The following is a 25887-nucleotide window of genomic DNA, read 5'->3' as shown; positions in this document are numbered from 1 at the left end:
ATTGAGAAAGAGAAGGTTCCGACCTGTGTCTGTAGGGTAGTCTTGGCATTGGATGCACTGTTGCAACTCAGGGTCAACGTGTTGTGTGCTCAGAGAAAAGTAAATCATCGTGCGCAGTCAATAAATGAGCCTACTTGGGGGGGGGGGCGATATATTGGATAATTCCTTGTCTATTTCTTCGTTAGAGTTTAAGCAAGAGATTAAATCGTTCATTGCGCTCCCATAAAATAACTCTGTCATCGGCGTTGTTACTCCATTTAGATACGTATACCTAAAAAATGTGCAACAGTAACGATAAATGGGGTTAATAGGTTCGATGGAAATAAGATTCGACTACAAGTTTTCAATACAAGGAGAAATCTGTTTAATTACTTATTTGACGATTGAACTTCAGCGAATATGTGCATGGCGACTTGGCGATCTATCCATCAAGGCCACCAGATTGCGAGAGCACAACACGCAGGTCTCATGAGGCAGGCAGGATGAAAAATCAATATTGAAGCTGAAATGAAATCAGTATAGATGGAATTCCATCATTACTTTTGAAGCATAATAAACCGAAGCGCAGACTTTACACTTACAGCCAAGTTGCACATGTATCAGACTCCCTCCACCAAATACTTCACCAAGAGAGACATTTCCCAAACCATGATCCGCCCGATCAGCCATTCAAATTATTAGCAACAAAAACAAAGACAACCTTCTTTTTCCGGCCAACTTCCCCATATTCGCCAATCTCTAATCCGGCACTTAAGAAAAAACTGCCGTCTCTGGATCCGAGGCCTGCAAGCGATCCCTCCATCGTGGACCAGGCCATGTGGAAATCGTACGATGTGTGGAGATGCACCCTGAAAGGGTGGTCACGTGAGAGCGATCCTTCTGATGAATTTCTGCATTTTCATAAAGAATAAGAGTATTTAAAATTTATTTAAAAATTGCTTTGTTATTTCGGAAAAGCTGGCATTTCATAGGAGGTAGTAAGCCTCCATTTGTGCGAGAATACATTGTCGTTGTGTTGCACCTCCGTCTCTCGACACCTTGAAGGCCCAGACCGTCATCGAGGTGCGGTCGAGCCAAGCCGTGGTCCCTGTTACGGTTCCTTGTAGGGCTGAAGAGAGCAATATCCCTGCATATCAGGCACTTAAGGAACGCTACTGATATGTTTAAAAGGTGGACGTTGCCCCTTCATTGAACCTCTTGTCATCTCCCAAGGATGTCCTTGGATCATCAGTCACAGACACAGCACTTGAATCAGTAAGGTAAGTTAAATTTCTTCTATCAACGCCATGCTCTTCCATTATTTCTTCTTGTCAACAAGGTTGTAAATCTTTTGGATGTCGGCCAACACAGACTCAAAGTCAATCTTAAGATCCTTGAGAAGGCCATCCTTGAAACCAAACACCCATCCGTGAACGATAGGGTACTTGTTCTCGTGCCATGACTGCTGAACATCAGCAGACTTGATGACGTTGCGACACTGCTCAACGACATTCAGCTCGACCAAGCGGTCGTAGCGAGCGCTCTCGTCCTCAATCGCATCGAGCTCCTTCTCGTGAAGGCGGTAGACGTCGCGGATATTGCGAAGCCATGGGTTCAGCAGGCCGAGGTCCTGGGGGGTCATAGCCGCCTTGACACCTCCGCAGCCGTAGTGACCACAGACGATGATGTGCTTGACGCCGAGGTGCTTGACGGCGTAGTTGATGACGCCCATGGCGTTGAGGTCCGTGTTGCACACGAGGTTGGCGATGTTGCGGTGGATAAATGCCTCGCCCGGCTCAAGGCCGCAGATCTGCTCGGCGGGGATGCGAGAGTCGGCGCATCCGATCCAGAGGTACTCGGGTGCTTGGCCGGCGGCGAGGTTCTTGAAGAAGTCGGGGTTGACCTTGGCCTTGTTCTCGGCCCAGGCGCGGTTGTTGTGGAAGAGCCGGTCGTGGCTTTGCTGGAGATACTTTGTGATGTCTTGTTCGGCCATTGTGCGCCACTCTGGTTTTGGAGCGGGTTTTGGGTCTTGTGTGGAGGAGGAAGAAGAGAAGCGTGTTTGGAAGCTGGTGAGTATGGAGCGAGAGGCAAGACGTTGAGATGATAAGGATAAAGATGTGAAGGAGGAAGAGGAGGAGCGGAGAGAAAAGGAAGGGAGCCGAGAGGAAAACATTAGAGGCATCCACAGCGCGGTTGCAGCTGCAGTATGGATATGGTGCGATAATGGACGGATGTGACAGTGACACAAGCGACAGCGACGGTTCAACGGACAAGGATAAAAACGGGCAAGACTGCAGCAAGCACCTGCAGTAGATCCAATCCTTGGCTACACGTTGGGGGCGCACTCGGTGTTACTGTCACTGTAAGAAAACAGCCTAAGTACGGTATGTATTAGAGCTTCGCTGGAAATTCGGACGGAGAGATGCCGAAGGATAAGAAATTTTGGGGATGACGACGTAATTTGTTGAGCAGCCCTTTTTTTTCTTCCTTTCTTTTTCCTTGGTCGTCTCCATTCACTTTAAGCTCAAATTGGTTGGGCGATTGGCGATAAGTTTGATAACAGCCGAGATCAAGATTTCGGTCGCCGGGCCGTACGTAGCCGTGCACCGGCAGTTGACGAGACTTTTCCGAGCATGTCCGTGAGCAATTGGGAGCTATTCTATCACATTCTACTCTATAACTTGACTGTGCCTTGGTAGGTTGTGATGGTTGTGACTCAATTCGAAGGATTAAACCCGGAACCCGGGGATTATCAGCTCTGCCGACCCCACGTAGCATCTCAATTTGTATTGGTCACTTGGAAACAAAACAAATCGTCATATCGCCGAATTGCCGGATCCCGGAGATGTTCATCTCATAACCCCACGTTTTGACCCTCAACACCAGATCATTAATGATATCGCTTCACGATGTGGATGAACTGGTATCTATGCGTCCCAAATAGAAATAATCCGCACAAAATTAAAACAGCCTTGTCTGCAATGGAAAAAGAAACGCTAACCTGAGACATAATGACCAACACCGACTAAACAAATGCATCTGCCGAAACAAGTCCGCGATGTAACAGAAATCTCCAACCAAACCCAATAATAAAACATACCAAACCACTACATTTTGCCTCCCCTCTTATCGAACTGCTTCTCCCAATCATCCCCCTCAAACCGCAATAGAAAAGCCTTATGATCTTCCAAATGCCTCTCCATCATCGCCACAAACTCCTTCCTCATATACGCCTTCTTCACCCCCTCCTCGATTACCCTCATCTCATTTTCAGCCTGCTCTACTTCCTCCTGACGTGTAGTACACACTTGTTCAACCGACTGCAACATATCGCTCGCCGTGCGCTTCTTCGCGCCTAAGTGCTCGTGCCTCTGCCTCTGTGGTTGTATGTTTGCCTCAAAGCGTTCTCTGTACAGGTCCTGCAGTGTATTTGGCATGAGGAAGATGAACTTCCTCGTGGGGGGAGGGATTTCTGCTAGCTCTTCGTTGGCAGCCTTCTCATCAGCTGCGATATCGGCGCCGAGCTTCGTCAACTCTGTAACGATAATACCATGCTCCTTGGCCCGTGACGCTCGCTCGTTCTGACACTTCCCTAACTCTTCCTTCTTATTCTCGACAATCATGTTATGCTCGTTGCGCTCGTTGCGGCGATCATCGACCTCCTTCTGAAGAGCTGTCACTAGAGGAAGTTTCAGGACCGAGATGGAAGCAGTAACCTCATCCAACTTTCCCTTGACCTCAAACGCCATAGGATCAGCTGAATCGACGCGTCTGCGCTTCGAGCTGCCTGCCTTAGGTGTTCGGGTCCCGAAGATGTCCTGTCGATCACAGGTTGGAGGTTCCCAACCATTCCGAGTATCGTTGTTGGGTGTTCTGGCGAGGGTTTTCATGACCTCGGCTCCATTAACCGCAGAAGAGATAGAGGATCCCCTCCTTCCAGGTGTTCTTCCTGGGGTAGGGTACTGAGACTGAGTTGCCTGCAAAGCACCTTTGATAGTCTTTACAGGATTACCGCTCCAGAAGTTGTCTTTCGACCGAATAGACCTGCGGGCACCGAAGTCCAAGGCCCCCATCACGACATAAATGCCTGTTTCGTTCTGGTGCGATACGGTCGGTCCCTCCTGGACCGTGTTAATCTTGAGTAAAAATGTTTGCGTGATGAGACTTACTACGCGACTGTACTTCAATTCCACGTTTCTGCCATGCCCTCGCTCGACCCAGGAGCGAATCCTGTCGCCCACCTCAGCATGCCTGCCCTTGTCCTGACACGGATCCGGATCATAGTGCTGAGCCTTGACAATAGGCCTACCCCGATTCTCCTTGCCCTGATGCTGAAAACACACACATATAACTGACCACTGCTCCCTTTTATGATGGTAAAAAGGAGCCACAAAGTCAGTGTTTGTGAAGCCGAATGGCTTTGCGTCTACGTCGCTCGAGATAAACATGTATCGCTTAGACGGGAAGGCATCTCTGAGTAGGTTCAACAAATAGTTGAAACTATCTTGAGTTAGCTCTTTATGATCATCAAGCTGACGCAAGCATTTATGCGCCAACGGGTCCTGCTTCAGACTTTCACTCGGCGGCCTCTCGGTGCCGCGATTTTCTGTCCTCAGCGACAACATTGTGGTATGGTGTGCATAGAATCGATCTTCAGTTTCAAAGGGTATATATAACGGCGTTTGTGAGAACAAAGATTTAGCGAACGTAATTGAAGAACTCGCTGCGTTTCCCATGAGGAATGATGCTACGGTTGAGTTGGCCTAAGTTGAGCATATATAGACATATTAATCACAAAAAAACTCACATAAACTAAGGAGCTTGTTACTTTTCGAACGGTGACAGCAAACATCAGCACCCAGCCGTAAAGATGAGCTGTTTTAATACTAGACAGTTAGATAGAAACGTAACTAAGGCAGACAGCCGTGGCCACATGGTCAAATTCTTCAAATTGTGTTTTATTCTATCTGCGATTGGTCGGCTAGCTTGAAGATTCTTGGTGAATGCTGGCTTTAATATATGCCCCCCACATAGGTTGTTAAAGAGAGCGTTCTGTGATGCGCTAATGCAACAGTGATGCTTCTGACGTGGAGGTGAAGTGAGACAGGCCTGCTGTCTTAGTCACAAACACGGGATTAGTTAACGAAAGCTAGACCGTTGAAATTGCACTCTTGGCTGTTATCCGTTTGCTGTTACAGAACCGGGTACCCGGTCCCTTCACCCTCCTCTAGCAGCTTGATATGAGATGAAGTCTCATGTTTGACATATAGGAAATCCTCCCTACTACTCAGGTAGTAAGTGGCTCATCATCTCTTTATCTTTAGAGATAGACTAGTAAGCGCCGACTAGTTCTCTCTTCACCGAAAACATCAGGCTATGTAGCGTGCAATCTGGCATGGCATGTAAGTAGCCGTGTCTGAATGTGCGGAATCTTAGGACGTGGCTTGTAAGAAGCGGATATACGAGCAAGCCGTTACACTAACAGCGTGAGAATGAACACTAACAGTAAAGTAGCGTGTGAGACAAGACTGCTTGTTAATGTCAACAACAAGGTTAATGACAGCGCCGGGCTTGAACAGACACTGCAGAATACCAATTTAAACAACAGTGATTCTGGAAAGAAGGGAGTTAAGGATGGAAGTCACTGGAATAAGTCGATGGGATTGGGTGATCGGCAAACGAGCCGACGCAAGGGGGGTATTTTAAGTCAACCACAAACAACCACGCGGGATGGCTGAGGAATTTGAATCAAAGAGAGAAGAATGACCTATGTGGCTATGGAATGCCCAATATCAATTTATATATGCAGAAAGACCAAAAGCTTGGTTGAAGCTTGATATAGCGTCTGTTTACAGTAGACTAGCAGACACTTAGAGACTGCGACAATTCTAGAGGCTCTTAGCAATATGATAAGAAGGGATGGGCTATTCTGATTGCTGCTGTACTTAAGATGTGTGAAACTCCGTCGCGAAATGCTACAGTGATATCGTCTTGCTCTCTCAGATTTTGGAGGAAACGTACGAGATATCATGAAGAGTCAAATCCTACTAACGACAGCCATGGGCGCCAGTGGTGTCCTCTCGCAGGCAGGCCATGGAGCTATGAGTCTGGATACATGGTGCGTTACGTACCTGTCTACCTACCTTGTCCCGGTAGCAAATCCCGATCAAGCAACGGATGTATCTTCTTCACAACCGCCCTTTACGGGAAACAGCTCAGTACCCGTGACACATAAGTGGTCTGAGATAACTGAGACATATTGTAGACTGACTGTGTAACAGAAACAGAGTCCCAGAGCGCATTGACGTCTGATACGTCGGTGTTCACTTCAGTTGCTGTATCTTCAAGCGTGGAGACTGAACTAACGGAAGCTCAATCGGGCTCAGAAACAGTGTCATTTGATTCAACGGCCGGAACTCTGGCCGACCAGATCACCTCGGCATCATCAGAATCCACCATCAGTACTGATGCACTCACCACCTCAACAAGCATCATTGAACCACCAGGCCGCTCAGTAATTTTCCTCATCTCCGCTCCCAACACCCGCAAACGCCAAAACACAGACAAGGGTTTTGTGGGAAACAACAACCCATCAATCTGCACCTTTGCTCAAAGCTTCAACCTAGCAGAAGAGCAGCTCTTCATAGATGGAGTGCTATTCTTCTACGACGGCGAGGATTATAAAGAGCTTGTTATGGGACCCACACCCCCGGCAGGTGCTGTCACGAGACTCTTCACTACAGCTGGACGGTCGCTACAGGTGGATTTGCCTGGCGGCGAGGCGGGATTTTGTCAAACGAGTGATGGCAGGGTTTATGTGACTTTTACCCGTGGACCGGCTGGGTGTGAGGCTGTATCTCTGGATGTTTATGACGGTAAGTTGAGTTTGTGAAGTGTTGACTTGAGGTTGGTGCTGATTTGTGATTAGAGAGACAGTGTCAGAATGGGAGACTTGTTGGGATTGATACGACTACAAGCGCTATGAAGACTGCGACGTCTGAGGTCATCAGCTCTGGAAATGCGACCAGCGCTGAAGGTTCTGCGACAACAGAGACCACTGAAACTACCTCTGAAAGCATCGCTACGTCAAGCAATGTCGCTCAGACCCAATCTGTCGGGCCAGTTTCGCAAACGACTCATTCCGAGGCATCTACGGCAGCTTCTTCCAGGGCAGTCGAGTCCTCTACCTCGGTCCTTTCAACGACCACGACCACTACCGTCGTATCAGATGCTTCTACACAGTCCCAAGCCTCATCTTCTGTTCTTGGTGAATCCACCACCGACGAGGTGTTCCCAACCACTGCGCCTTCGCTCGTAAGCACATCAGCTCAGGCAGAAGAGTCAACTTCAATCAAGCCATCATCACAGGCTTCATCGGAGACCACTGAGTCTGGTACAACAAGCTCTGAAGAAAGTACCTCTGATGTCGCGCTTGAAACTACAACTGAGGCAAGGACATCTACTAGAGAGACTACTGCCGCGGACGAGACCAGCACTGAGAACGAAACGACTACAGAGGCTGCTACTGAGAGTGAAACTACGACCACTGAATCTTCTGCTCCTAGCGAAGATATATCTACCACCGATGTTACGGCTGTGGACAGCTCGACAGCAGGTACGACTGCTGAAGAGTCTACCAGCGAAGCATCTACTACTGCTGAAGAGACGACCACTGCAGAGTCCACCATTGCACAGTCAACCACCGAAGAGCCTACAACCATAGAGTCAACAACCGACATCCCAACGACAACAACAACTTCCACAGCCACTACAACAACCGCCGCCCTAGCCTGCACCGACCTCTCCGATCCCTACATGGACTCAACCGGCACAACATACGCACTCCTATGCAACACCGACGTAAACGGCTACACATCGATAAACGGATTCACCGCGGCCAGTTTCGTAGCCTGCATAGAAGCATGCTCCGTGTACGTGGGGTGCGCGGGTATAGAGTTCTTGAAGAGCACGGGGTATTGTACTTTGTTCAATTCTTCGACCGGGTCGTCTCCTACTACTGATTATGACATTGCTCTTGGCGCCTTGAGGGAGGGATGATTGACAGGGGTTGCTCTGTAGCTTGCTTCTGTGTTGTCTTGTGTTGGATGATATGTTTACTCTGCTTCTTAGCTTTAGCATCGATTCAATTCAATTCCATATCCATGTCGTTATGACATCTCACTCCTCCTTCAAGGTTTATTTTCTCTTCTTAGGCTTCAATGTTAAATGCGATTACCAAGCGACGAGCCGCGCGGTTCATCGCCAAACCCTCCGATTCGCCTAACCCATGATGGAACTGAAACTCCGCAACCGAAAGTCCGCTTATTCCTTATTAATCCACCAACATAGATCTATGATGTCGACCGATCGCCCGAAATATCCGAAATGATATACTTCCTCCCTCTTTCTTTCTTTCCTTTCTTTTGTATCTCATACACTCTCTAGCGAACATCTGCCCTGATGACGCAGCGACTATAGCTTCCAGTCACCGATCAATGCGACAACACCATAATCATGCCGTCAGCACAATCCTCACACGATGATCCAACCGACCGACGTCCCGATGTCAGCTACGGCTCCTTCCCAGCTGACACTCCCCCCCAACCCTCAAAGCCAACACAACCCTCCACACGCGCCCTCGCTCCCGATCTTCTCCGCGGTCTCCTAATGCTGCTTATGGCAATGGACCACATGGCCCTCGCCCTAAACACCTGGTCCCACGGCACAGGCCGCGAGACAGAAATGGACGGCGTCCTCATAAGGCGCTGGAATCGCACGCCCGCTTACATCATCCGAACGTTAACGCACCTCTGCGCCCCGGGGTTCACAATGTTGCTTGGGATAGGCGTGGTGTACCTTGGACGATCGCGGAAGAAGCTGGGGTGGTCGAGTGGTCGTATTGCGAGGTACTTTTTTATAAGGGCTTTTGTGCTCACGGCTGTTAATGTGGTGCTGGGTTGGGTTATTACAGTGGGAAAAGTGTGGTTTATGAATTTTGTGCTGTTTTCTTTGGCGGTGGATTATTTACTTGCGGGATTGCTGTGGGTTGCTATGGACTTTACGGAGCCTTGGCTTGCGAAGCGTATCCTGAGGAAATCTACCGACGAAACTGAAGCGCTACTTGGAGGAAGTGAGTCTTCGGATTTTGGAGAAACTGTCTCTTGGCACGTACACAATGCGCTGCTTGTGGTGCTGGGTGTGGTAACGATTTGGTGGAATATCTGGCTCTCACCTACACACGGGCACTGCACCGTCAACGACCATTCATCTTCTCTGACAATTCTATCAGCTGGTCAGCCTGGACCAGCAGATAGTCCTGCTATTTCTCATAATCCCTGGTTTGGAATCTGGTTCTGGACTACGTTGACAGAGCGCGTTCAGTCGGTGTTTCCACCTATGGCTTGGGTATCATTCGCGATACTAGGTCTCTTGTACGCTCGCATCGATGTTGCTCGAACATGGAACTCTCGTGTCGCAACGCTGTGCAACACAGCCGCTGGGATATTCTTCCTCATCATTTTTGTCCTCACACGTGTGTTACACTTTGGAAATCTCTCAGAAGGCTGTCTCCAAACACCCGAGCACATCGCGCATCCCGACCAGAACCAATATCTCGTCTCAGTACAGTCCTTCTTCTATATAATGAAGTATCCACCCGACGTTGCATTCTGGGCCTTCACCTTGGCCGGAAACCTATTCCTTCTTGCGTTCTTCGGTGGAATTCCTGCTAGTGTTGCTAAGCGCTTCACAATGCTACTAGATTTCGGCAGAGCTGCGCTGTTCTTCTACCTTGCGCATTTGTTCTTTGTCTTTATCTTTGGTGGAGTCATGGTTGATTGGTTTGGTCATGAAACTGAGAACCATGGACAGATGGATCCGGACTCCAAACGAGGCATTGACAATGTTTTCGCGTACCTTGCTATTTGGGGGTTGTCGATGTTGTTGCTGTGGCCTTTGGTGAGGTGGTATGGCAGATTCAAGGCCACCAAGCCAGCTGACTCCATTTGGAGGTTCTTCTAGATCTCTGTATAATTGTTGTCATAAAATATCATAGACCTTGTATAAAATAAATTCAAGATCAATTATTGTAACTAAGTGAATGAAATTGCGCCCTCTGATGCAGATCCCAGCAGCTCCCTTATCCACCAATCTCGTGAGCTTACCGTGTCATCCCCAATGGGCCTAGATATCGGAGAGGAATTTATGGATTCCTCGAAGAATGTCCCTGTTCCGTCCCGATTCTTGTTCACGCTCATCGTGGCTTCGACTAGATCTGTCACTTACATCTTCACGCGTCTCCAAGCTCCGCTCAGACCTTCGCGACCGAGATCGATGACGGTGATGCGATCGCTTGCCATGGTTCTTGTAATGTGTAATGTCATCTCTTAAACTCCTCAAATTCTTGCCAAAGTGCTTGAGATTGTATAGATCCCTGATGAGTTGCTCGACTCCATCTTGAGTCAGAAGCGCTTCCGTCTGGTCACGAGGAGCATGCATGTTTTCCTGGATCGTCTTGACAAGCTCGAGATGCCTGTCTCTGTCATCTGTCAGACCTTTGAGCTTTGTTTTGTTCGCATCGACGTTCAATCTGTTGTCCTTTCCAAACTGGATCTTGCCTATCTCAATCTTGATGAGTTGGTCGTAATACTTTTCAGTCGCATCATTGAAGGCATTGGCAGAATGCTCTCTCAGATACGCAACAAACTGCGCCGTGGCCTTTCGTAGCTGTTTCTGTTCGCTTCGGTATTCCTTCTCAAGTTGTTGAACTCGCTCTATACCCTCTTGTCGTAGTGCCATATCGCTTGCGTTGTCTCTGAGGCGCCGCTCAACGTCTTTATCCTTGACCTTGACCTTGCTTTCTGTCAGTTCATAGAAGAAATGCATGTGCTCCTGCCAACTATGCTTGCAAATTTTACAAGTCTTGTCTTTGGTGTCCTTGAAAGCCCGGCATTTGATGAGTTCTGGATGGCCCAAACACTCTTCGGTAACACCTGGTAGTCTGCAATCTTCGTGACAAATTGACTTGTAGAATGGGACAACCTCGCCGTTGGAATCGGACTTGAACTCGCAGCAATGCTTATTCTTGCATACAGTACGAGGCTTGTCGAGCTTTGTAGGAACAACCTTGATCCTTTCCAGATGAAGTTTCTTTCGTAATTCATCTCCCGTCAGGCGCATATCTTTTAACTCTGCCATCTTTTCTTCCAGAAGGCTCAAATTCTTTTTGATCTCCTGAGAAATCTCAACCATAGGAATCATCAAATGACAGAGCGCTTCGCGTGCACCTTCCATGGTGAGCGTTTGCCTGATCTCATGTGGTCTGAAGTTGTCAATATAGGAAAGTAGCCTCAAAGTTTCTGCTCTCGATTTATCCCAACTTTCCCGGGAACTTCTCTCGTCTTCGCCTCTGACACCTTGAAAGTACGCAGCCAGGTAATGAAAGCTTTTCGCATCAAAACTGTACGAGTTTGCGCGGCATACCGTTAGGTCAACAGTTGTGTTATTTTTCAGGTAGCTTTGAAGTGGTTTGAGAGCATCTCCTGGTGCATAATTGGAGATGAGGGTATGTGTGAATCCAAAGACGACGTTTGCAACAGCGCTACGATGGAGATGGGACAGTAGCTCCCCAAAGCAGAAATTGATTGTGGCGGTCAGGCGCGCTTCGTTGGTATTGAGCAGGATCAATATTCCATGAAGCTCTTTGTATCTTTTCAGAGTGTTCATGATGTCCTTGATGTTCTTATTATCTGTTTCAGGACCTCGGGTGTCGCCGATACCTGGAGTATCGATTATGCGGTATTTGGTATCATTATATGTCACTCTGTAAACTGATGTCCTCTGTGTCGCAGAATCGCCGGTGGTACCGTCGTGTTCATCATCTCCAGAGCCAACGCGGATCGTCCGGCTCTCAAGTTCCTGATCTAGGTCCGATGAGTTCCAATGACTGACTGAAAAGGAACACGGGACCTTATATTCTAGTTTCAGGGCCGATTTCGCCTCATCGAAACTCTCAAACGTCAAGAAATTGACGAAAGAGTTGATGAAGGTTGACTTGCCAACGCCAGTCTGTCCCAGAACCAGGATATTGCGACAATCAGGCCGTTTTGATCTTGTCAAGAGTCGATAAAGTTCATCCGTGTGGTATCGATCGAAACCGCGTCCGTGACTATCGCTATTGCATTTGAAGTCCCATGAGTCGTAAGCGGCTGAACCACAGTCGCAGTAGATGCAGTTGTTCGTTGACCCGAACTCTAGAGGAGTGTTGCAACTGGCGCAGGCCCATTCACGACTCAAGTGAGAGTCACAAGATGGCCCAGGACAGGGGATCCTGACCAAGCGGCGCTCAGCCGGTCTTCGTGTATCAAAATCCATCTCGCCCGGATCACAACGAGCGATACACCTTTGTGGCTGTTGCCGGTGCTCTGCTTGTCTGGTAGGAGGCCTGCGTTCTGCTGACGTATCCCGATACTCCGAAACTTCAATCACTGGCTTCGACATTGTTCGTATTGGACCAAAGATTGGGGCTTCCAACTCTCTGTACTCAGAGGGGGCATCGCAGTCGACTATAAACACCTGGTTCTGGGTCTGGGGGTTGTGAAGGAACTCCCTCAGAGTTGTGCAATGCTCATTCCATGAACTTGAACTCTTGAGCACAGCATTATTGAAAAGGAAATGATATGGAGGAGGATCGTGAGACAGAGTGCGTTCGTTGATGCAAGCGCCATTGAAACCGATATATGTCGCTCCACTATTGAGACATTGCTCGATGAATCTGAGCTTGTCGCTTTGCTGACCAGCGATCATAGAGATCTGCCGGGCAGATAATTCGTGATCGGCATATAGGTACTCGAGACGATGTTCATGCACTGTGCCATCTTTGATACTTGCTACAGTTCTCTGCAGAGTCATCTGGAGATTTTTCCGAGATGTTTCAAGCAGAGCAATTGATGCATCGACTTCGTCGATGTGACTCCTTGCAAGATATTGTTCCCGACCCACAAGCGAGTGTCTGTACTCTTCAAGCTTCTCTGTACATGCATTCCAATCATCAAAAAGAACAAAGAAAGGGTCGATGTTGGTGATAGCTCTCAGGGCTTGGTGAGGGCCCCCACCAGTCATGAGATGGCGGAGGACTTGTATGGGATGTAAGGTGTATTCCATCGGGTACCCTGCTTCGTCAGGAGTATGTGTAATCTGCTGCGGGCCCAGTTGGACAAACCTGCACATAACAGGCAGGGTTTCTTTGCAAATGCCACGATCCCTCTGGATGTCAGTATAGAGCTTGAACTCATAGTCGAGTTCAAGTCGCTGGCTTGCCAGATCTTTGCTGAAGTCGAGCGAGTAAATGGAATTGACGATAGCGTTCAGCTCCATTAAGTCTCTCTGAAATGAAAGTTCCAGGGCTACTTGTTGACTTGGATCTGCTATGCGGTGCTTCATTGTCAGAATGCTCTGCAGTCCCCATCTGACACTGGTGACCACATGGGTACTGCGAGGATCCGGCGGGAGAAACATTGCTGGAGCCCCTCCAGTTCTAAACGCCCCCCTATTAATATCAAGAACATCTTTATATGTATTGAAGAAATGACGAACTGCACCGCAGAGTGTATTTTCATCAACTGTGCTGTCTTTCAGAAAGTTGGCAGATCCTTCGAGGTCGATTGAGCCGGATAGAATGCTTGCTGCAAGGTTGTCATCAACACACATTGCTCTGAATCGACTCGCATGATCGGAACCTTCAGCCATCCAATTCTGGAGCTGGTCAGAGGGTGGAAGGATACCTCGCAAGACGATTCCTCGTGGCAGATTCGGTGGCAAGATAGAGGACTGAAGGAATTGGTCAACCCTTGCATCGTAAAGCGTGCCGATGGCAACCTGCTGGCCAAGTGCAGGTCTGACAATCTCAGCCATCTCGTCTCAAATAAAGACGAATGAAGGTTCGGGTGAGTCGCTTTACAGTGGAAGAGTCTGTGAAAGCTTGAGCGCTTGAGGAGAGTTTCGCATCCTTGTGAGCATAAATACTTCGATGAGGTCGAATTGACCTGGCAGGCCAGTCCGCCTAGAGGGAGAGGCATCTGGACAACCGTTGCGTACAACATGAATACTGGAAACCCGCTTGTCAAACTGATACACCAAATTCACCGCCGCATCATTAAACGTCGTACCGTGACTGGTGTTTGTCACCGAGATAAGGCCTTTTGACGCAGGTTTCCAGGATTGAGTGGTCCTTATTGGACCATCCGCCAGCGGGGCCAGAGGCTCAAGACCGCGCGAGGCTTCTCACATTTCTAGGTAACGTTGAGGGTGACAGCATAGGGGTTGAAACCAATGGCAAGTTGTGACCTTGGGGGTGACAGAACCTCACGGGCTGCCTCTTGTCAAGAGGTAGAGTAATGTGATTGGACTTTAGGGGAGTCATTGGCTGTTGATCGCATATGTTAACTGGCGCCTCAATAGGCAGATGTAGAAAGATCCAGGCTGCCTTGAGTAAGCTCGGTTGTATCGTGGGTGATCTGTGACAATTGCTTGTGTGCATCGCACAAAGCACGAAGCTTCCGTTGCAGCTTTGAAGCCCAAGTCGGAGTGACCGTGACCTTTTCCACCTGTGAGTCAGGCGCAAAAGAAGAACTGGCTAACAGATTTCAGGCACCACAGCTCCCCGACACAAGTGTTGAGCGATCTCAAAGTATAGATCCTGAACTGAGTTCTAGTGCGTGTCGGAGGGCCATAGGGTGTTCAGCATGTAAAAGACCTGCTAGTCATCAGTTTAATCGACAGCCGGATGGTTATTTGGCGGCGAACCCAACACCGTGTATTGCGGCTCTTTCATCATGACAAAGGTGAAAATATGGCAATCATATACGGAAGCATTATTGAAGCATGTATCAGCTGCGTATTGCTTGCATGGGAAACGTTCGCCGATTCATTGGCTGTGTTTGAGATGAGAGTTTCGGAGACATCTTGCTACACCATGGCCAAGGATGCAGTTGTAAAAGATGCAGATGTTGGTGAAGAGGTCATATCTTTGTCAAAGCCATGCGTTTATTAGACGAAGAGATTGAAAGGAGCTACCACAGGCTCTTCATCAGACGAGTGCTGTTTGTATCAGCACCTCCCGTCGTTTGTTGTTGACTTGTTTCCAAGTTGAGCTCAGGATTGAGGACAGTCATTACGCCATCCAGTGCGTCGATGGGCTGCTCCCACACATGGATGTTACACAGCGAACGCCCAAACTTTAACATTGGCAATAGCACATTTACCGCCAAACAGCCTTCCATTTCTTTATTCACCATGTACTTATACAATTGGCCAAACGATGTCATCATGAGTTCACTTTCCAATCCTTCTGTCACTTCTCTTCTTGGTCCAACGCACAATTTGAGTTTCTTCAGAGTCTCAAACTCCTCCCTTCCGCACAGGAAAACCGTCACTTGGCAGTTCTAACTCGCCGGCGCCGTTGAAACCATCATTTGACTTTTAACGTGGAAAGGCGCTGGGGCAACAATCAGGGACAACGGTCGGTTGAGTGATGCAAAGGTTCGAAGGCAACTTCTCAATTGGGCTCAAGATGAAGCCAAAACCATCTCAAAGCAAAGCAAGCTCATATGCTCCTGCAAAAATTACCACAACAACTCCTTCTTCTTGATACACGGTCTCCTCGTCGGCAGGTGCATGTCGATCATGTCCAAACCTGATGAGTCAGCAACTTCCCCAGCGGCCGACTTCGGCCGCGAATAGCCACACAAAACGGCAAACCCCACACCAACGTCAATTCGATCAAGGATTATTTTGTCGCATCTGAATCTGAGCCAGCCCGCCCACCAACAATCCCTTCATCACGCCCTCTCAACCTCCTCTACTACTCCCTACAGTGGTCAATTGGGCTCGCTCCCTATCGGAATCATGCTGTCCGCTACCTCTTCCGCCCTGCGCACCAGCGCTCGCCGCGTTGCCCCCCGCGCCGCCGCTGTCTCAACCCTCGTTGCGCCCGTGCCCAAGATCTCCCTCGGCCGAAGCTTCAATGTCGCACAGGCTCGATGCCTCTCTTCTACCGGTCGTTTGTCCTACGCTATCCAGACCAACCCCAACCCTCCTCTGGGTATGAAGAATGCCTCCAACGATTCTCCCTCAAGAATTGGCCTCATTGGAGCTCGTGGCTACACTGGTCAGGCTCTTATCGATCTTCTGAACGAGCACCCCATGATGGATCTTCGACACGTTTCTTCCCGTGAACTTCAGGGACAAGAGTTGAAGGGCTACAGCAAGCGCAAGATCATCTACGAGAGTCTGTCTCCTGAGGAGGTTGCTCAGCTGGACAAGGATGGCAAGGTCGATGCCTGGATTCTGGCGCTCCCCAATGCTGTCTGCCAGCCCTTCGTTGAGGCTCTGGGCAACAGCAAGAGCTTGATTGTCGATCTTTCCGCCGATTACCGTTTCGACGAGGACCAGAAGACATGGAAGTATGGTCTTTGCGAGCTTCAGCCCAGAAGCCAGCTTGCCACAGCTACAAGAATCTCCAACCCTGGCTGCTATGCTACTGGCTCTCAGCTTGCTTTGGCTCCTATTGTTGAGCACCTCGGTGGTATTCCTAGCATTTTCGGTGTCAGTGGTTACAGCGGAGCTGGTATGTCACAACTCGTGCGGACGCCATGTCTTGCGCGCAGCAGAACGCAGAATAATCGGGACTCGGAAGGCTAACAGTGGAACAGGTACCAAGCCTTCTCCCAAGAACGACACCAACAACCTCAAGGACAACTTATTGCCTTGTAAGTGCAAAGAAAGAGGACATGGGGAGAGAGGAAGCTAACTTGTAAAGACTCCCTCACAGGCCACATCCACGAGCGAGAAATTAGCCATCACCTTGGTACACCCGCTGCTTTCATGCCCCATGTGTAAGCCTGCTACCTTTCACACCATGTCACTGAAGACTGACAAATTCAGCGCCTCTTGGTTCCGCGGTATTCACCTGACCGTCAACATTCCCCTGAACAAGGAGATGACATCTCGTGATATTCGCCAGATCTACCAGGACCGATATGCCGGCGAGAAGCTCGTCAAGGTTGTCGGTGAAGCTCCGTATGTACCCCAAAGTACTGTGGTTATCGCATGAACTAACGTCGTAAAGTGTTGTCAAGGCCATCCAGGACAAGCACCACGTTGAGATTGGTGGCTTTGCTGTCGACAGCACCGGCAAGCGTGTCGTCGTGTAAGTATCTTCAACCCAGATCCGATGCGTCCACTAACTTGTTGAAGATGCGCCACCATCGACAACCTCCACAAGGGTGCCGCCACACAATGCCTGCGTAAGTTCCTCACTTAACATCACCGCTATTCGTCTAACAACAATGCAGAGAACATGAACCTCGCACTCGGATACGACGAATATCAGGGAATCCCCATCTAAGCCACCAACACCACGGCGTATTAGTCGCTCCGATATCCACCATAGAGAACAAGTTCAACACACCACAGAGCAAGGGACGCGCCAATTCCAAAGCGGTCCAAGCAAAGCATCAAACATCTGTACCGAACTCCAACCATCATACCGCTATACCAGTTGCGGAGGAGAGGAAAGCAAGCATATTTAGAACATGTCACGTCTGGGGAAGAAGACATTTTTTTTTTGTTATGATACAAATACAATTCTAGATAGAGGCTGAAAGATTAATAACAGCTACCTTTCCTGAACTCCGCGTATACGTTCCTGATAAAAAGAAGATCTAAATAAGATACATGATTGTAAGAGATGGCGGTGGAAGTGAGGGTGGAGTTATGTGCTCTTGGACTTCTTGTCATCGCTACCTTTTGAGCCAGACTTTTTATCGTCAGCTTTCTTGTCGTCCTTGGAGCCCTTCTTCTTATCATCCTTCACCTCAGGGCTCTTGGTCGCATCATCACTACTCTTTGTCTTGGTTGAATCCTCCTTCTTGGTCTTGGTGGTGTTCTTATCGTCGTCCTGCTTGGACTTTGTCTTGGTAGCGTCGTCGCTGGTCTTTGTTTTGGTGCTGTCTTCTTTCTTGGTCTTGGTCTTGTCGTCCTTGTTCTTGCCGTTTTGCTTCTTGTTGTTGGTCTTGAAGTACTTGGTCTCATCATCACCACCATCATCATCGTTGCCAGAGGTTTCTCCCTTCTTGAGAGTGCCGATTCTGGTGGCTGGGCGAGTGAAGATGGTGACTTCGGGATCACCTTCAGCACCATCATCAGAACTGTCGTCATCACCGTCATCGCGCCTGTCGATGCCACTGCGCTTTGAACCGCCGGTCTTGGGATTGATGAAGCCAGCGACGACACCGTTTGACTTTGACTTTGAAGATGAAGAGCCACCAGGTGAGAACTTGATCTTGGTGTCGGCGGCGTTCTTGTTACCAGACTTATCCTCTGGGCGAAGAGCATAGCCAGCCTTGGGTGCACCACCGGGGGGAAGAACCCAGGCTTCAGCGCCCATGATGCCGCTGAGGCAGATTGTCAAAGCGAGAACGGGCTTCATTGTGAAGTTTTAATGAAATGATATAGAGAATAGGGAATGGAGCGAGTGTCTTTGAGTTGAAGTGTTTGTTGAACTGATCAAACCACAACATTACAAGATAGCAACCAGTACTTATATGTCAGTCATAGGTACGATGTGGTGAGATCTTGGCAACGAATTAATCGTCCCTTTGGAAAAGTTAATCACCAATGCAGGAACGCTGATCAGGGCCGGGACTTGGCATGAGGCTTGTCCGATAAAACACGGTACCTTCTTTCGTCTTGGCCGAAAGAGTCTAGCCACAGGTGATCTGGGCAATCAAATGCCTAAGAACTCAGGAATTTGAATAGTTTACATACCAACTATGTATGTGGCGCGGGTCTGGGGTTAGTAGACCATGACAATTAACTCTATTTTATGGCCGATCAGCGCCATGTTGACATCCCTTTACCCATTGCGACAGTTCCTGGAGTTTATATACTGAGTTATTTGTATTGTTTTAATGAGTCCTCGACAAGGTTGGCCTCTTCCGATCCGCCACGATGAGCGAGGTGAGAGTTACGTTCCTGGGCCGTCTGGCTCTGGAATGTTAGGGACCACGCGGGACTATTGGTTCATTCGGGGGATCTGGATCAGGGTTTTAGTTTAATGTATGACAGGTGGATTATTAATGAGACAGAAAGCCTTGTTGCACGTGGGAAAAGCTTGGTCTTGTGCCAAGCAGGGGACCATCTGGGACCGCCCGGAGTGTCTCTGCAAGCGCAGGAGGGAATCAGATCTCGCCTTTAAGTATCAGCAATTCAGGGATCTTTAGACATGAATAATTGGGTGGAATATTGGAGGAATCGCTCCAGGGCACAACAGCCTGAGAACGTAGCTCGTTTACATTAGTAGTCTTTTGTGTCATTCAGGAGAGACAAGTTTGTAGATGGCTCAATTTGAACTCGTCCTTACCAAGGCCCAAAGGTTCAAGAAGATCGATTTAAAGAATAAATGAAAGAAGTGAGTTGAGGAAGAGACCACACTTGTAGTCGCTTAGGTGCCTTGCGGATATGCCTTGCGGCCTGCGATCCGGCCAAATTGTGTTATGTTGGCTCTCTCATGGCCTCAATTCGGGCCAACATCAAGGCGCGGGCAATGAAGTTAGCCAACGGCGTCCAACAGTGGTTACATCTTGATTGTGATTCATGCAGATGAATGAATGGTGTGAGTGGTCGCAAAGAGTGGTCGCAAACATGCAGGAGGCCTTCCATCCTGTCATCAGAATAAAACAGAGCCTCGTCCGACCAAACTCATCAGCATCATCTCCTCCTTTCATCAACACCACTGACCCAACGAGTAACTTCATCAAAATGAATCCACTTACCTCCATCCTCTCTTGCCTCACCGGCCAAAACGCCGCAACTCAATCATCGCCCCAGGTCAGCGAGATCAACACAAACTCAAAGCTCATCACCGCCCAACCAGTCCCCTACTCCGACGACGCAGCCTCTCAATTCGTCTCCATCCTTCAAACCCACACTGGCACCCAGACTGAACTGCATCATCGTCTCAAGCAAGTAGTTTCCACCAATAGCTGGACGTCAAGCCTCGCTGAAGCCATCGAGCGTAAGATCGAGAAGCTCTTAAAAGATGGCGCACAGCTCGCCAAGCCCATGGCTGAAGCCGTAAAAAGAGCTACAAACGCTGCTTGGGAGTTTGCGAAAGAACATCCTGTTTACGCTGGGTTGATTGCAGCGGGCACGATCATTGCTATCGGTGTTTTGGTGGAGTTTGATCTTATTTGGGTGCTGAGAGCGCTGGGGTTTGATGAGGTTGGACCGAGACTTGGTAAGTCATTTTACTTGTGACTGTGGTGGTAAAAGTGAAAGCTAACGGTCTATAGGGAGTTTTGCGGCGAGATGGATGAGTAGCCTTGAGAAGGTGCCCAAGGGCTCGATTTACTCGTATCTTCAGCGGCTTGGGATGAAGATTGCTAAGTGAAGTCGGGTATTGAGATGGAAACAATTGAGTAATACCCGTAACTGCCAAGTCGGTTTAGCGGAAGCATTTACTTTTCACTCATCAGCCAATTCAACAGACTGTCATTTTCTTATAAGCGGCATCTGGTAATCAATTCATTGGTTGCGCTTAGACAATGGCTTTTATGGCGTTGATAAGCTTATTTTATGCTCGGTGACATCTATCAACTGTGCTCCCTCCGCTGAATTACAACACCATATGATTACCCCGAAATCTGTCGTGAATGATGTAAAAAGCGCCCTCCAAAGATCAAACCCCGGACATGCACACCCGAAGATCGGCGAGAGGCATTATCACGACATTATCCCCTCGCCCCTCCAAATTTACCCCGCCGTTCAAAAGAACCCCTCCCCCACGTCTCCAAGTGTAACATCGGGCTTGACCCGAGGTCTACAGGAAAGTGTTTACATCATAAATATTATGTAAATAGGTCCTTCTTTCCCCCGACTTTCACTTGTTCATTGTGCTTCGAGTATTGTTGCTTGCCGTTCTGTGAATAGTAACCATGCCACTGCCTACGTCGTCGATTTATGAGCCGCCTTCGGCTGGCTTCACTGGCTTTCCTTCCAGGAGGAGCGTTGTTCATAGCACGGAGGGTATTGTAGCGGCGCCTCAACCTCATGCTGCGAATTGTGGTCTTGAGATTCTGAGAGCTGGTGGTAATGCAGCTGTAAGTTAGCATCCTTCATACCCACGAGTCAGTAGCTAACAGACATCAGGACGCAGCTGTGGCAGTTGGTACGTCAACATCACGACAATGGTAGGAAATCGTGAGCAAGGGCTAATTAAGCGCAGCCGCGGGATTGAACGTCACAGAGCCTGTGTCCACTGGCATCGGTGGTGACATGTTCCTCCTCTACTTCGATGCCGCCACAAAGCAAGTCAAGAGTCTCAATGGCTCCGGCCGCTCAGGCTCAAAGCAGACCATCGAGAACATTCGCAAGAGCCTCAACATTCCCGACGGTAAAGTTGGCGAAATCCCAACTCATCACGTTCACGCTGCTACTGTTCCCGGCGCTGCAGCTGGCTGGGTCGATACCGTCGAGCGATTCGGCAGTGGAAAAGTTAGCTTGAGCCAGATCCTCGAACCAGCGATCAAGCTAGCTGAGAATGGGTTCCCTCTTACTGAAATCGCTTCTCACTCTGTAAGTGTCTTTCTTGTGAGTGTGGGGTTTGGGCTGACTTGAGATAGTGGCAAGCTCAAGAGAAGCTTCTTCGCGATGCTTCCCCCAACTTCGCAGAGATGCTCAAGAAAGACCCCTCCACACAAGATGGCGTGAGAGCCCCTCGTCCAGGTGAAGTCTTCAAGAACCCAACGCTCGCTCAAACATTCAGAACTTTGGCGACGGAGGGTAAGAAGGGTTTCTACACCGGTCGTATTGCAGAGGAGATCGTAAAGGTTGTTCAAGACCTGGGAGGATATCTCGAACTCGACGACTTGAAGCACCATCTCGAAACCGGCACTCAGGACACAGAGCCCATTTCCGTCAAATTCCGCGGTCAAGGCCTCACAGACAAAGATCCCAACGGCGGTGTTGAGCTCTGGGAACATCCCCCCAACGGCCAAGGTATCGTCGCTCTCATGGCACTGGGTATAATCGAACAGCTCGAGAAACAGGGAAAGATTCCAAAGTTTACACCGGAAGATCATAACTCTACGGCGTATCTCCACGCTATTATCGAGGCTCTACGTCTCGGCTTCACAGACGCAAGTTGGTACGTCACCGACCCGGACACCACTAAAGTTCCCACCGCCGGCATGATCTCCCCATCATACCTCGCCGAGCGCGCCAAGATCTTCTCTGCTTCAAAAGCCCACGATGGTGTTCAACCCGGAAACCCTGATTTCGTATCTCCTGCTCTGCAAAGCAGCGATACAGTTTATTTCACTGTCACTGACTCCGCTGGTAACGCTGCTTCGTTTATCAACTCCAACTATGCCGGTTTCGGAACTGCGATTATTCCCAAGGGTTGTGGTTTCACCCTTCAGAACCGTGGTGCGAATTTCTCCTTGGATGAGAAACATCCTAATAAGCTTGAGCCGAGAAAACGACCTTATCACACGATTATTCCCGGCATGGCTACGAATATCAGCGATGGATCCCTGCATTCCACATTCGGTGTTATGGGTGGATTCAACCAACCCCAAGGAACCATCCAAGTTTTACTTAACCAAGTCCTTTTCGGTCTGAATCCTCAACAGGCTCTTGATGCACCACGAATCTGCATTGGAGCCGGTATGCCAGACGAGGGCAACGTTCTGGACTGGACTGTTCATGTGGAGGAGGGTATTTCTGAAAAGACCGTTGACGAGTTGAAGAAGTTGGGACATAATGTCGTAGTGCTCAAGGGCTGGAAGAGAGCCATGTTTGGGCGTGGGCAGATTATTAGATATACTGTTGATCCGGATGGAACGCCGGTTTGGTCAGCTGGTAGTGATCCTAGAGCTGATGGTGCAGCATATCCTCAGTAGATGTTGTCAATCACCAACAACAAGGCACTTCATTGCCGAAGTTACCTATGGACTAGAACTCAAAGTTCCTATACTACTCCACCTAAAAGATCGTGATCCGTTTCCTCTCCATCTTGGAAGGGTCAAGGTCTCCCGATTCGTCAGTGTACTTGCTCAAGTTTGCAAACTCCTGCAGAGGAGGTTGTATTGTCAAAGTTAAGCAAAGCACCGGCCCAATGATCCTATATCCTCCCGAATATCTCCTCAGTAGAAAAGGCTCCGATGAGCCGCAGAGAACCCATAGTTCATCATCTCGTTGTACCGGAAGACTAGCCCTGAACAAGAAAGTGTTCTCGCCAGCAAAGATGTTCCCATTACCGAGAATGAAATCGGAATCTAAGAATACAGCCCACACTTGTAACGCAGTAGTCTTTAATTCAGAGTGTACCGGATGTGATACCTGGACGAATGAAGCATCAGCATACCCTGCTCTGATATAGTGGGCAACGAACTTGCTGCCATCCCAGTCGGTTTTCGTCGTGTACAGTATAGGCTCAAGGGGATTTCGAACTTTGGTCCAATCAACGACCCATGAGGGCAGCAGCTGTCCCTGGCCCGAAGATGAGGAATCACCGCGACTTAGGTATGATAGGACATCCAGGCTATCCTCAAAGGTTATGATACGCTTCATTGTTTCCACCAGAAGCGTTTCAATACCGTTGTTAGATGAATAGTCCGGTATTATTGAATAACCAGGATGCGCGAGTCCGATCATAGAGTAGATCCGATCCCGTTCATCAGAGGATTGGCAGTTTTGCGTGTAAACCAGAAGCCTTTTTAGATCGAATTTTCGATACCATTCTTTTTTAGCGAGAAAGACACTAAGAACCTTGGAAATTGAGTGCGAAATCTGGGCTCGGGTAGCCTGGGCACGCTTGAGCCTTTTCTTGGCGTATGTCCCACGGGTCTTCTTTGGTTCGAAAAGTATCTCCAGCGTCGCCAGGCAAACATCGCAAATCAGTCTCAGCATTTCCGGGTAGGCCATTGATTGCAGTCCATATAGGAACGTCGCTCGAGAAGACACCATGAACTCTTGGAAGACCCATGCTCTCCCCCACCATGGGCTGTTCAAGACATCGCAGAACTTGATCCAACCATCTGCAAACTCATGCTGGCTCAGGCGTTCCTCCATCTCAGTTCGAAACTGATGAGTTGAGAAATAAAATTGGGAATAGGCCCGGTCTTCTGATGGAAATGTCTCCCCGATAATCGACCGATTGACAAGAGTTTCCTCCAGCTGCACAAGCCATCCCATGCCGTTTCCTCGTGTCTCAGCGACAGATAAACAAATAAGAGTCTCTTTCGCACTCTCATAAATGGCTCTCATGAAACCGACTTGATGAGACCTCTCCATCAGGTTTGCCTGGTTAATACATATTTGATCCACCCATAGGAACAAATCCCGATGATAGGTATGCGTCTCCCAATAGTGACGAACTGTTGACAAGGCGTGGTGTAGGTTGGCAAAAACGTTGTATCTTGCTCCATTGACTATGATAGGTTTTGTGTTGCGTGCATCGCCTGCGCAGTAAGAAAGTGCAAGATATTGCTTATGCACGTCAGCGAGTTTCACGCTGGGTAATAGTTCGCATTCGACGAAGCCTGATCGCGATTTAGGTAGGATTTTGAGAAGACGGATTTCTCTGTCGCTAGCGTTGAGGTCTTTATAGTGGACTTGAGAGAGAAACTCGCTGTTTTCGGGAGTGCAGAAGATATCGTGCCCTGGAGGTTCATTTGACATGGTCGTCCATGTTGGGTTTGCTTCTTTATCCATGGGAAAGCTTGAACAAGCGTGTTGATAAAGACTTCTCTAGTTGGTTCTCTTGCTTAAACTTCAATTGCCGCCGAGCTTATTCACGATATTGGGGCCTTCGTTGCGATATTTATATGGCATGTCAGAATGCCTTCTGAGGCGAAGCACGTAAGAGCATCTCGTGATTGGATGACCGGGTTGGAACAGCCGCATTGTAAATCACGGTCATCATGAGTCTCTCAGAACTTCAATCTTACACAAGTTTCGTGAGTCTCTAATGTCTAGTATGAAAGGGGGGGCCTATATTCTCAGCCTTGGGAGTCAACTGTTCATGAGAACACGTCTAAACGCGGGTGACTCGACCACTGCTCTTGCGAAACCCACCCATTGCCATTTCTCACTAGTATATTCTAAATAATTGTCCTCGGCTCAAACTCCTTTCTTAATTTCTAGTATTCTTGTCACAGGGAGTTAGAAATCCGCTTAATGCCAATCGAAGGATCCTTCGATGACACCACGCATTTGTGCGAAGCATGATTCTTGGGTGTCTCAGTCACATACATCAGGAAAGCTGCTGTATTTCCTTCATGTTGACGAACCAATGTCTCATCAAATTGAAAGATGATACATCATACGATGGTATCTTATACTTGCAGTTGGGCGCGCAAACAGACTCTCAGTGTCATGCCGTTTATCCGCCGGAGGCTGTGGCCGGGCCACGAGCTGAAGTTCAGCGTAGCCACGTGTGTTGCGATAAAACGTGACTGCACCAAGTCACATTCGTGGACGATAGGAAATATCCTAATTTGTATGCATGCGTTCAAAAGTCAATGTATCGAGTCTTTCAGCTCGTCAAATATGCTTTGTGATGGGAATGTGGCTGGCTGGATTGTGAATCTCCTCATTCTCTGGAGTTACAAGTCGCAAGTTGATAATTATAAAAGACGAACATCCTTGGAGTCCTGGAGATTTATTAACTACCTCTTCAAGTCATACTCATTTCCTCTTTTCTATTTCCTAGTCATTTCTCCTTCTTACACCAAACCCTGATTCTTGAGCCTTATCGTACGCTTGACATATCAAGCCATGGTTTCCAGTAAGTACTGAATGCAATCGTCCGACCTCTATAAAAATGAAACTGCTCCTAATTTCGTA

The 25887-nt window shown here is 48.6% G+C and overlaps 10 protein-coding genes across 12 annotated transcripts; 5 read left to right on the top strand and 5 right to left on the bottom strand.

Moving 5' to 3' along the window:
- Positions 1-1246: 1246 nt before the first annotated feature.
- On the bottom strand, positions 1247-2619 carry FOIG_11383 (carbonic anhydrase). Its single transcript, XM_031211946.1, has one exon. It carries the CDS (start codon positions 2159-2161, stop codon positions 1298-1300), a length of 864 nt encoding a protein of 287 aa, XP_031058520.1. The 5' UTR covers positions 2162-2619; the 3' UTR covers positions 1247-1297.
- A 280-nt stretch (positions 2620-2899) lies between these two features.
- On the bottom strand, positions 2900-4604 carry FOIG_11382 (uncharacterized protein; the record flags this gene model as incomplete). Its single annotated transcript, XM_031211945.1, has 2 exons — positions 2900-4100; positions 4149-4604. The coding sequence occupies 2 exons, from the start codon at positions 4602-4604 to the stop codon at positions 3087-3089; spliced, it is 1470 nt and encodes a 489-aa protein (XP_031058519.1). The 3' UTR covers positions 2900-3086.
- Positions 4605-6038: 1434 nt separating this feature from the next.
- FOIG_11381 (uncharacterized protein) lies at positions 6039-8178 on the top strand (the record flags this gene model as incomplete). The annotated part of the gene is made up of 3 exons (XM_031211944.1): positions 6039-6197; positions 6245-6854; positions 6908-8178. The coding sequence occupies 3 exons, from the start codon at positions 6039-6041 to the stop codon at positions 8035-8037; spliced, it is 1899 nt and encodes a 632-aa protein (XP_031058518.1). The 3' UTR covers positions 8038-8178.
- Positions 8179-8493: 315 nt separating this feature from the next.
- FOIG_11380 (uncharacterized protein) lies at positions 8494-9999 on the top strand (the record flags this gene model as incomplete). The annotated part of the gene is made up of 1 exon (XM_031211943.1): positions 8494-9999. One exon carries the CDS (start codon positions 8494-8496, stop codon positions 9997-9999), a length of 1506 nt encoding a protein of 501 aa, XP_031058517.1.
- Positions 10000-10034: 35 nt separating this feature from the next.
- FOIG_11379 (uncharacterized protein) lies at positions 10035-14276 on the bottom strand. Of its 2 annotated transcripts, XM_031211942.1 has the most exons (2): positions 11071-14276; positions 10035-11019 (listed from the first exon to the last, which is right to left on the bottom strand). In XM_031211942.1, exons 1-2 carry the CDS (start codon positions 13888-13890, stop codon positions 10162-10164), a joined length of 3678 nt encoding a protein of 1225 aa, XP_031058516.1. In that variant the 5' UTR covers positions 13891-14276; the 3' UTR covers positions 10035-10161. The 2 variants fall into 2 exon arrangements, with proteins under 2 accessions (XP_031058516.1, XP_031058515.1); XM_031211941.1 differs by having other exon boundaries at positions 10035-14139.
- A 1187-nt stretch (positions 14277-15463) lies between these two features.
- Positions 15464-18588, top strand: FOIG_11377 (N-acetyl-gamma-glutamyl-phosphate reductase). Its single transcript, XM_031211939.1, has 7 exons — positions 15464-16603; positions 16689-16745; positions 16796-16871; positions 16921-17055; positions 17105-17185; positions 17233-17282; positions 17331-18588. Exons 1-7 carry the CDS (start codon positions 15883-15885, stop codon positions 17381-17383), a joined length of 1173 nt encoding a protein of 390 aa, XP_031058513.1. The 5' UTR covers positions 15464-15882; the 3' UTR covers positions 17384-18588.
- Positions 17750-18572, bottom strand: FOIG_11378 (uncharacterized protein; the record flags this gene model as incomplete). Its single annotated transcript, XM_031211940.1, has 1 exon — positions 17750-18572. The coding sequence occupies exon 1, from the start codon at positions 18464-18466 to the stop codon at positions 17750-17752; it is 717 nt and encodes a 238-aa protein (XP_031058514.1). The 5' UTR covers positions 18467-18572.
- Positions 18589-19680: 1092 nt separating the features above from the next.
- On the top strand, positions 19681-20659 carry FOIG_11376 (uncharacterized protein; the record flags this gene model as incomplete). Its single annotated transcript, XM_031211938.1, has 2 exons — positions 19681-20275; positions 20331-20659. The coding sequence occupies 2 exons, from the start codon at positions 19681-19683 to the stop codon at positions 20426-20428; spliced, it is 693 nt and encodes a 230-aa protein (XP_031058512.1). The 3' UTR covers positions 20429-20659.
- Positions 20660-20675: 16 nt separating this feature from the next.
- On the top strand, positions 20676-22977 carry FOIG_11375 (gamma-glutamyltranspeptidase). Of its 2 annotated transcripts, XM_031211936.1 has the most exons (4): positions 20676-21137; positions 21187-21205; positions 21263-21612; positions 21660-22977. In XM_031211936.1, the coding sequence occupies exons 1-4, from the start codon at positions 20973-20975 to the stop codon at positions 22938-22940; spliced, it is 1815 nt and encodes a 604-aa protein (XP_031058510.1). In that variant the 5' UTR covers positions 20676-20972; the 3' UTR covers positions 22941-22977. The 2 variants fall into 2 exon arrangements, with proteins under 2 accessions (XP_031058510.1, XP_031058511.1); XM_031211937.1 differs by having other exon boundaries at positions 21187-21612.
- Positions 22978-23022: 45 nt separating this feature from the next.
- FOIG_11374 (uncharacterized protein) lies at positions 23023-24720 on the bottom strand (the record flags this gene model as incomplete). The annotated part of the gene is made up of 1 exon (XM_031211935.1): positions 23023-24720. The coding sequence occupies one exon, from the start codon at positions 24718-24720 to the stop codon at positions 23023-23025; it is 1698 nt and encodes a 565-aa protein (XP_031058509.1).
- Positions 24721-25887: the final 1167 nt, after the last annotated feature.

This window comes from Fusarium odoratissimum (genome assembly GCF_000260195.1).
Source record: "Fusarium odoratissimum NRRL 54006 unplaced genomic scaffold supercont1.21, whole genome shotgun sequence".
NCBI classification, from domain to species: domain Eukaryota; kingdom Fungi; phylum Ascomycota; class Sordariomycetes; order Hypocreales; family Nectriaceae; genus Fusarium; species Fusarium odoratissimum.
The sequence above is the reverse complement of the archived record's forward strand: the minus strand, read 5'-3'. Positions and strand labels throughout refer to the sequence as shown.

Excerpts from the sequence above, each read along its gene's own strand:
- FOIG_11383 (XM_031211946.1), bottom strand. The coding sequence starts at position 2,161 with ATGCCTCTAATGTTTTCCTCTCGGCTCCCTTCCTTTTCTCTCCGCTCC.
- FOIG_11379 (XM_031211941.1), bottom strand. The coding sequence starts at position 13,890 with ATGGCTGAGATTGTCAGACCTGCACTTGGCCAGCAGGTTGCCATCGGC.
- FOIG_11377 (XM_031211939.1), top strand. The coding sequence starts at position 15,883 with ATGCTGTCCGCTACCTCTTCCGCCCTGCGCACCAGCGCTCGCCGCGTT. Across the intron at positions 16,604-16,688 it reads CAGTGGTTACAGCGGAGCTG|GTACCAAGCCTTCTCCCAAG; the intron begins GTATGTCACAAC and ends ACAGTGGAACAG. Across the intron at positions 17,056-17,104 it reads AAGGTTGTCGGTGAAGCTCC|TGTTGTCAAGGCCATCCAGG; the intron begins GTATGTACCCCA and ends AACGTCGTAAAG.
- FOIG_11375 (XM_031211936.1), top strand. The coding sequence starts at position 20,973 with ATGCCACTGCCTACGTCGTCGATTTATGAGCCGCCTTCGGCTGGCTTC. Across the intron at positions 21,613-21,659 it reads CTGAAATCGCTTCTCACTCT|TGGCAAGCTCAAGAGAAGCT; the intron begins GTAAGTGTCTTT and ends GACTTGAGATAG.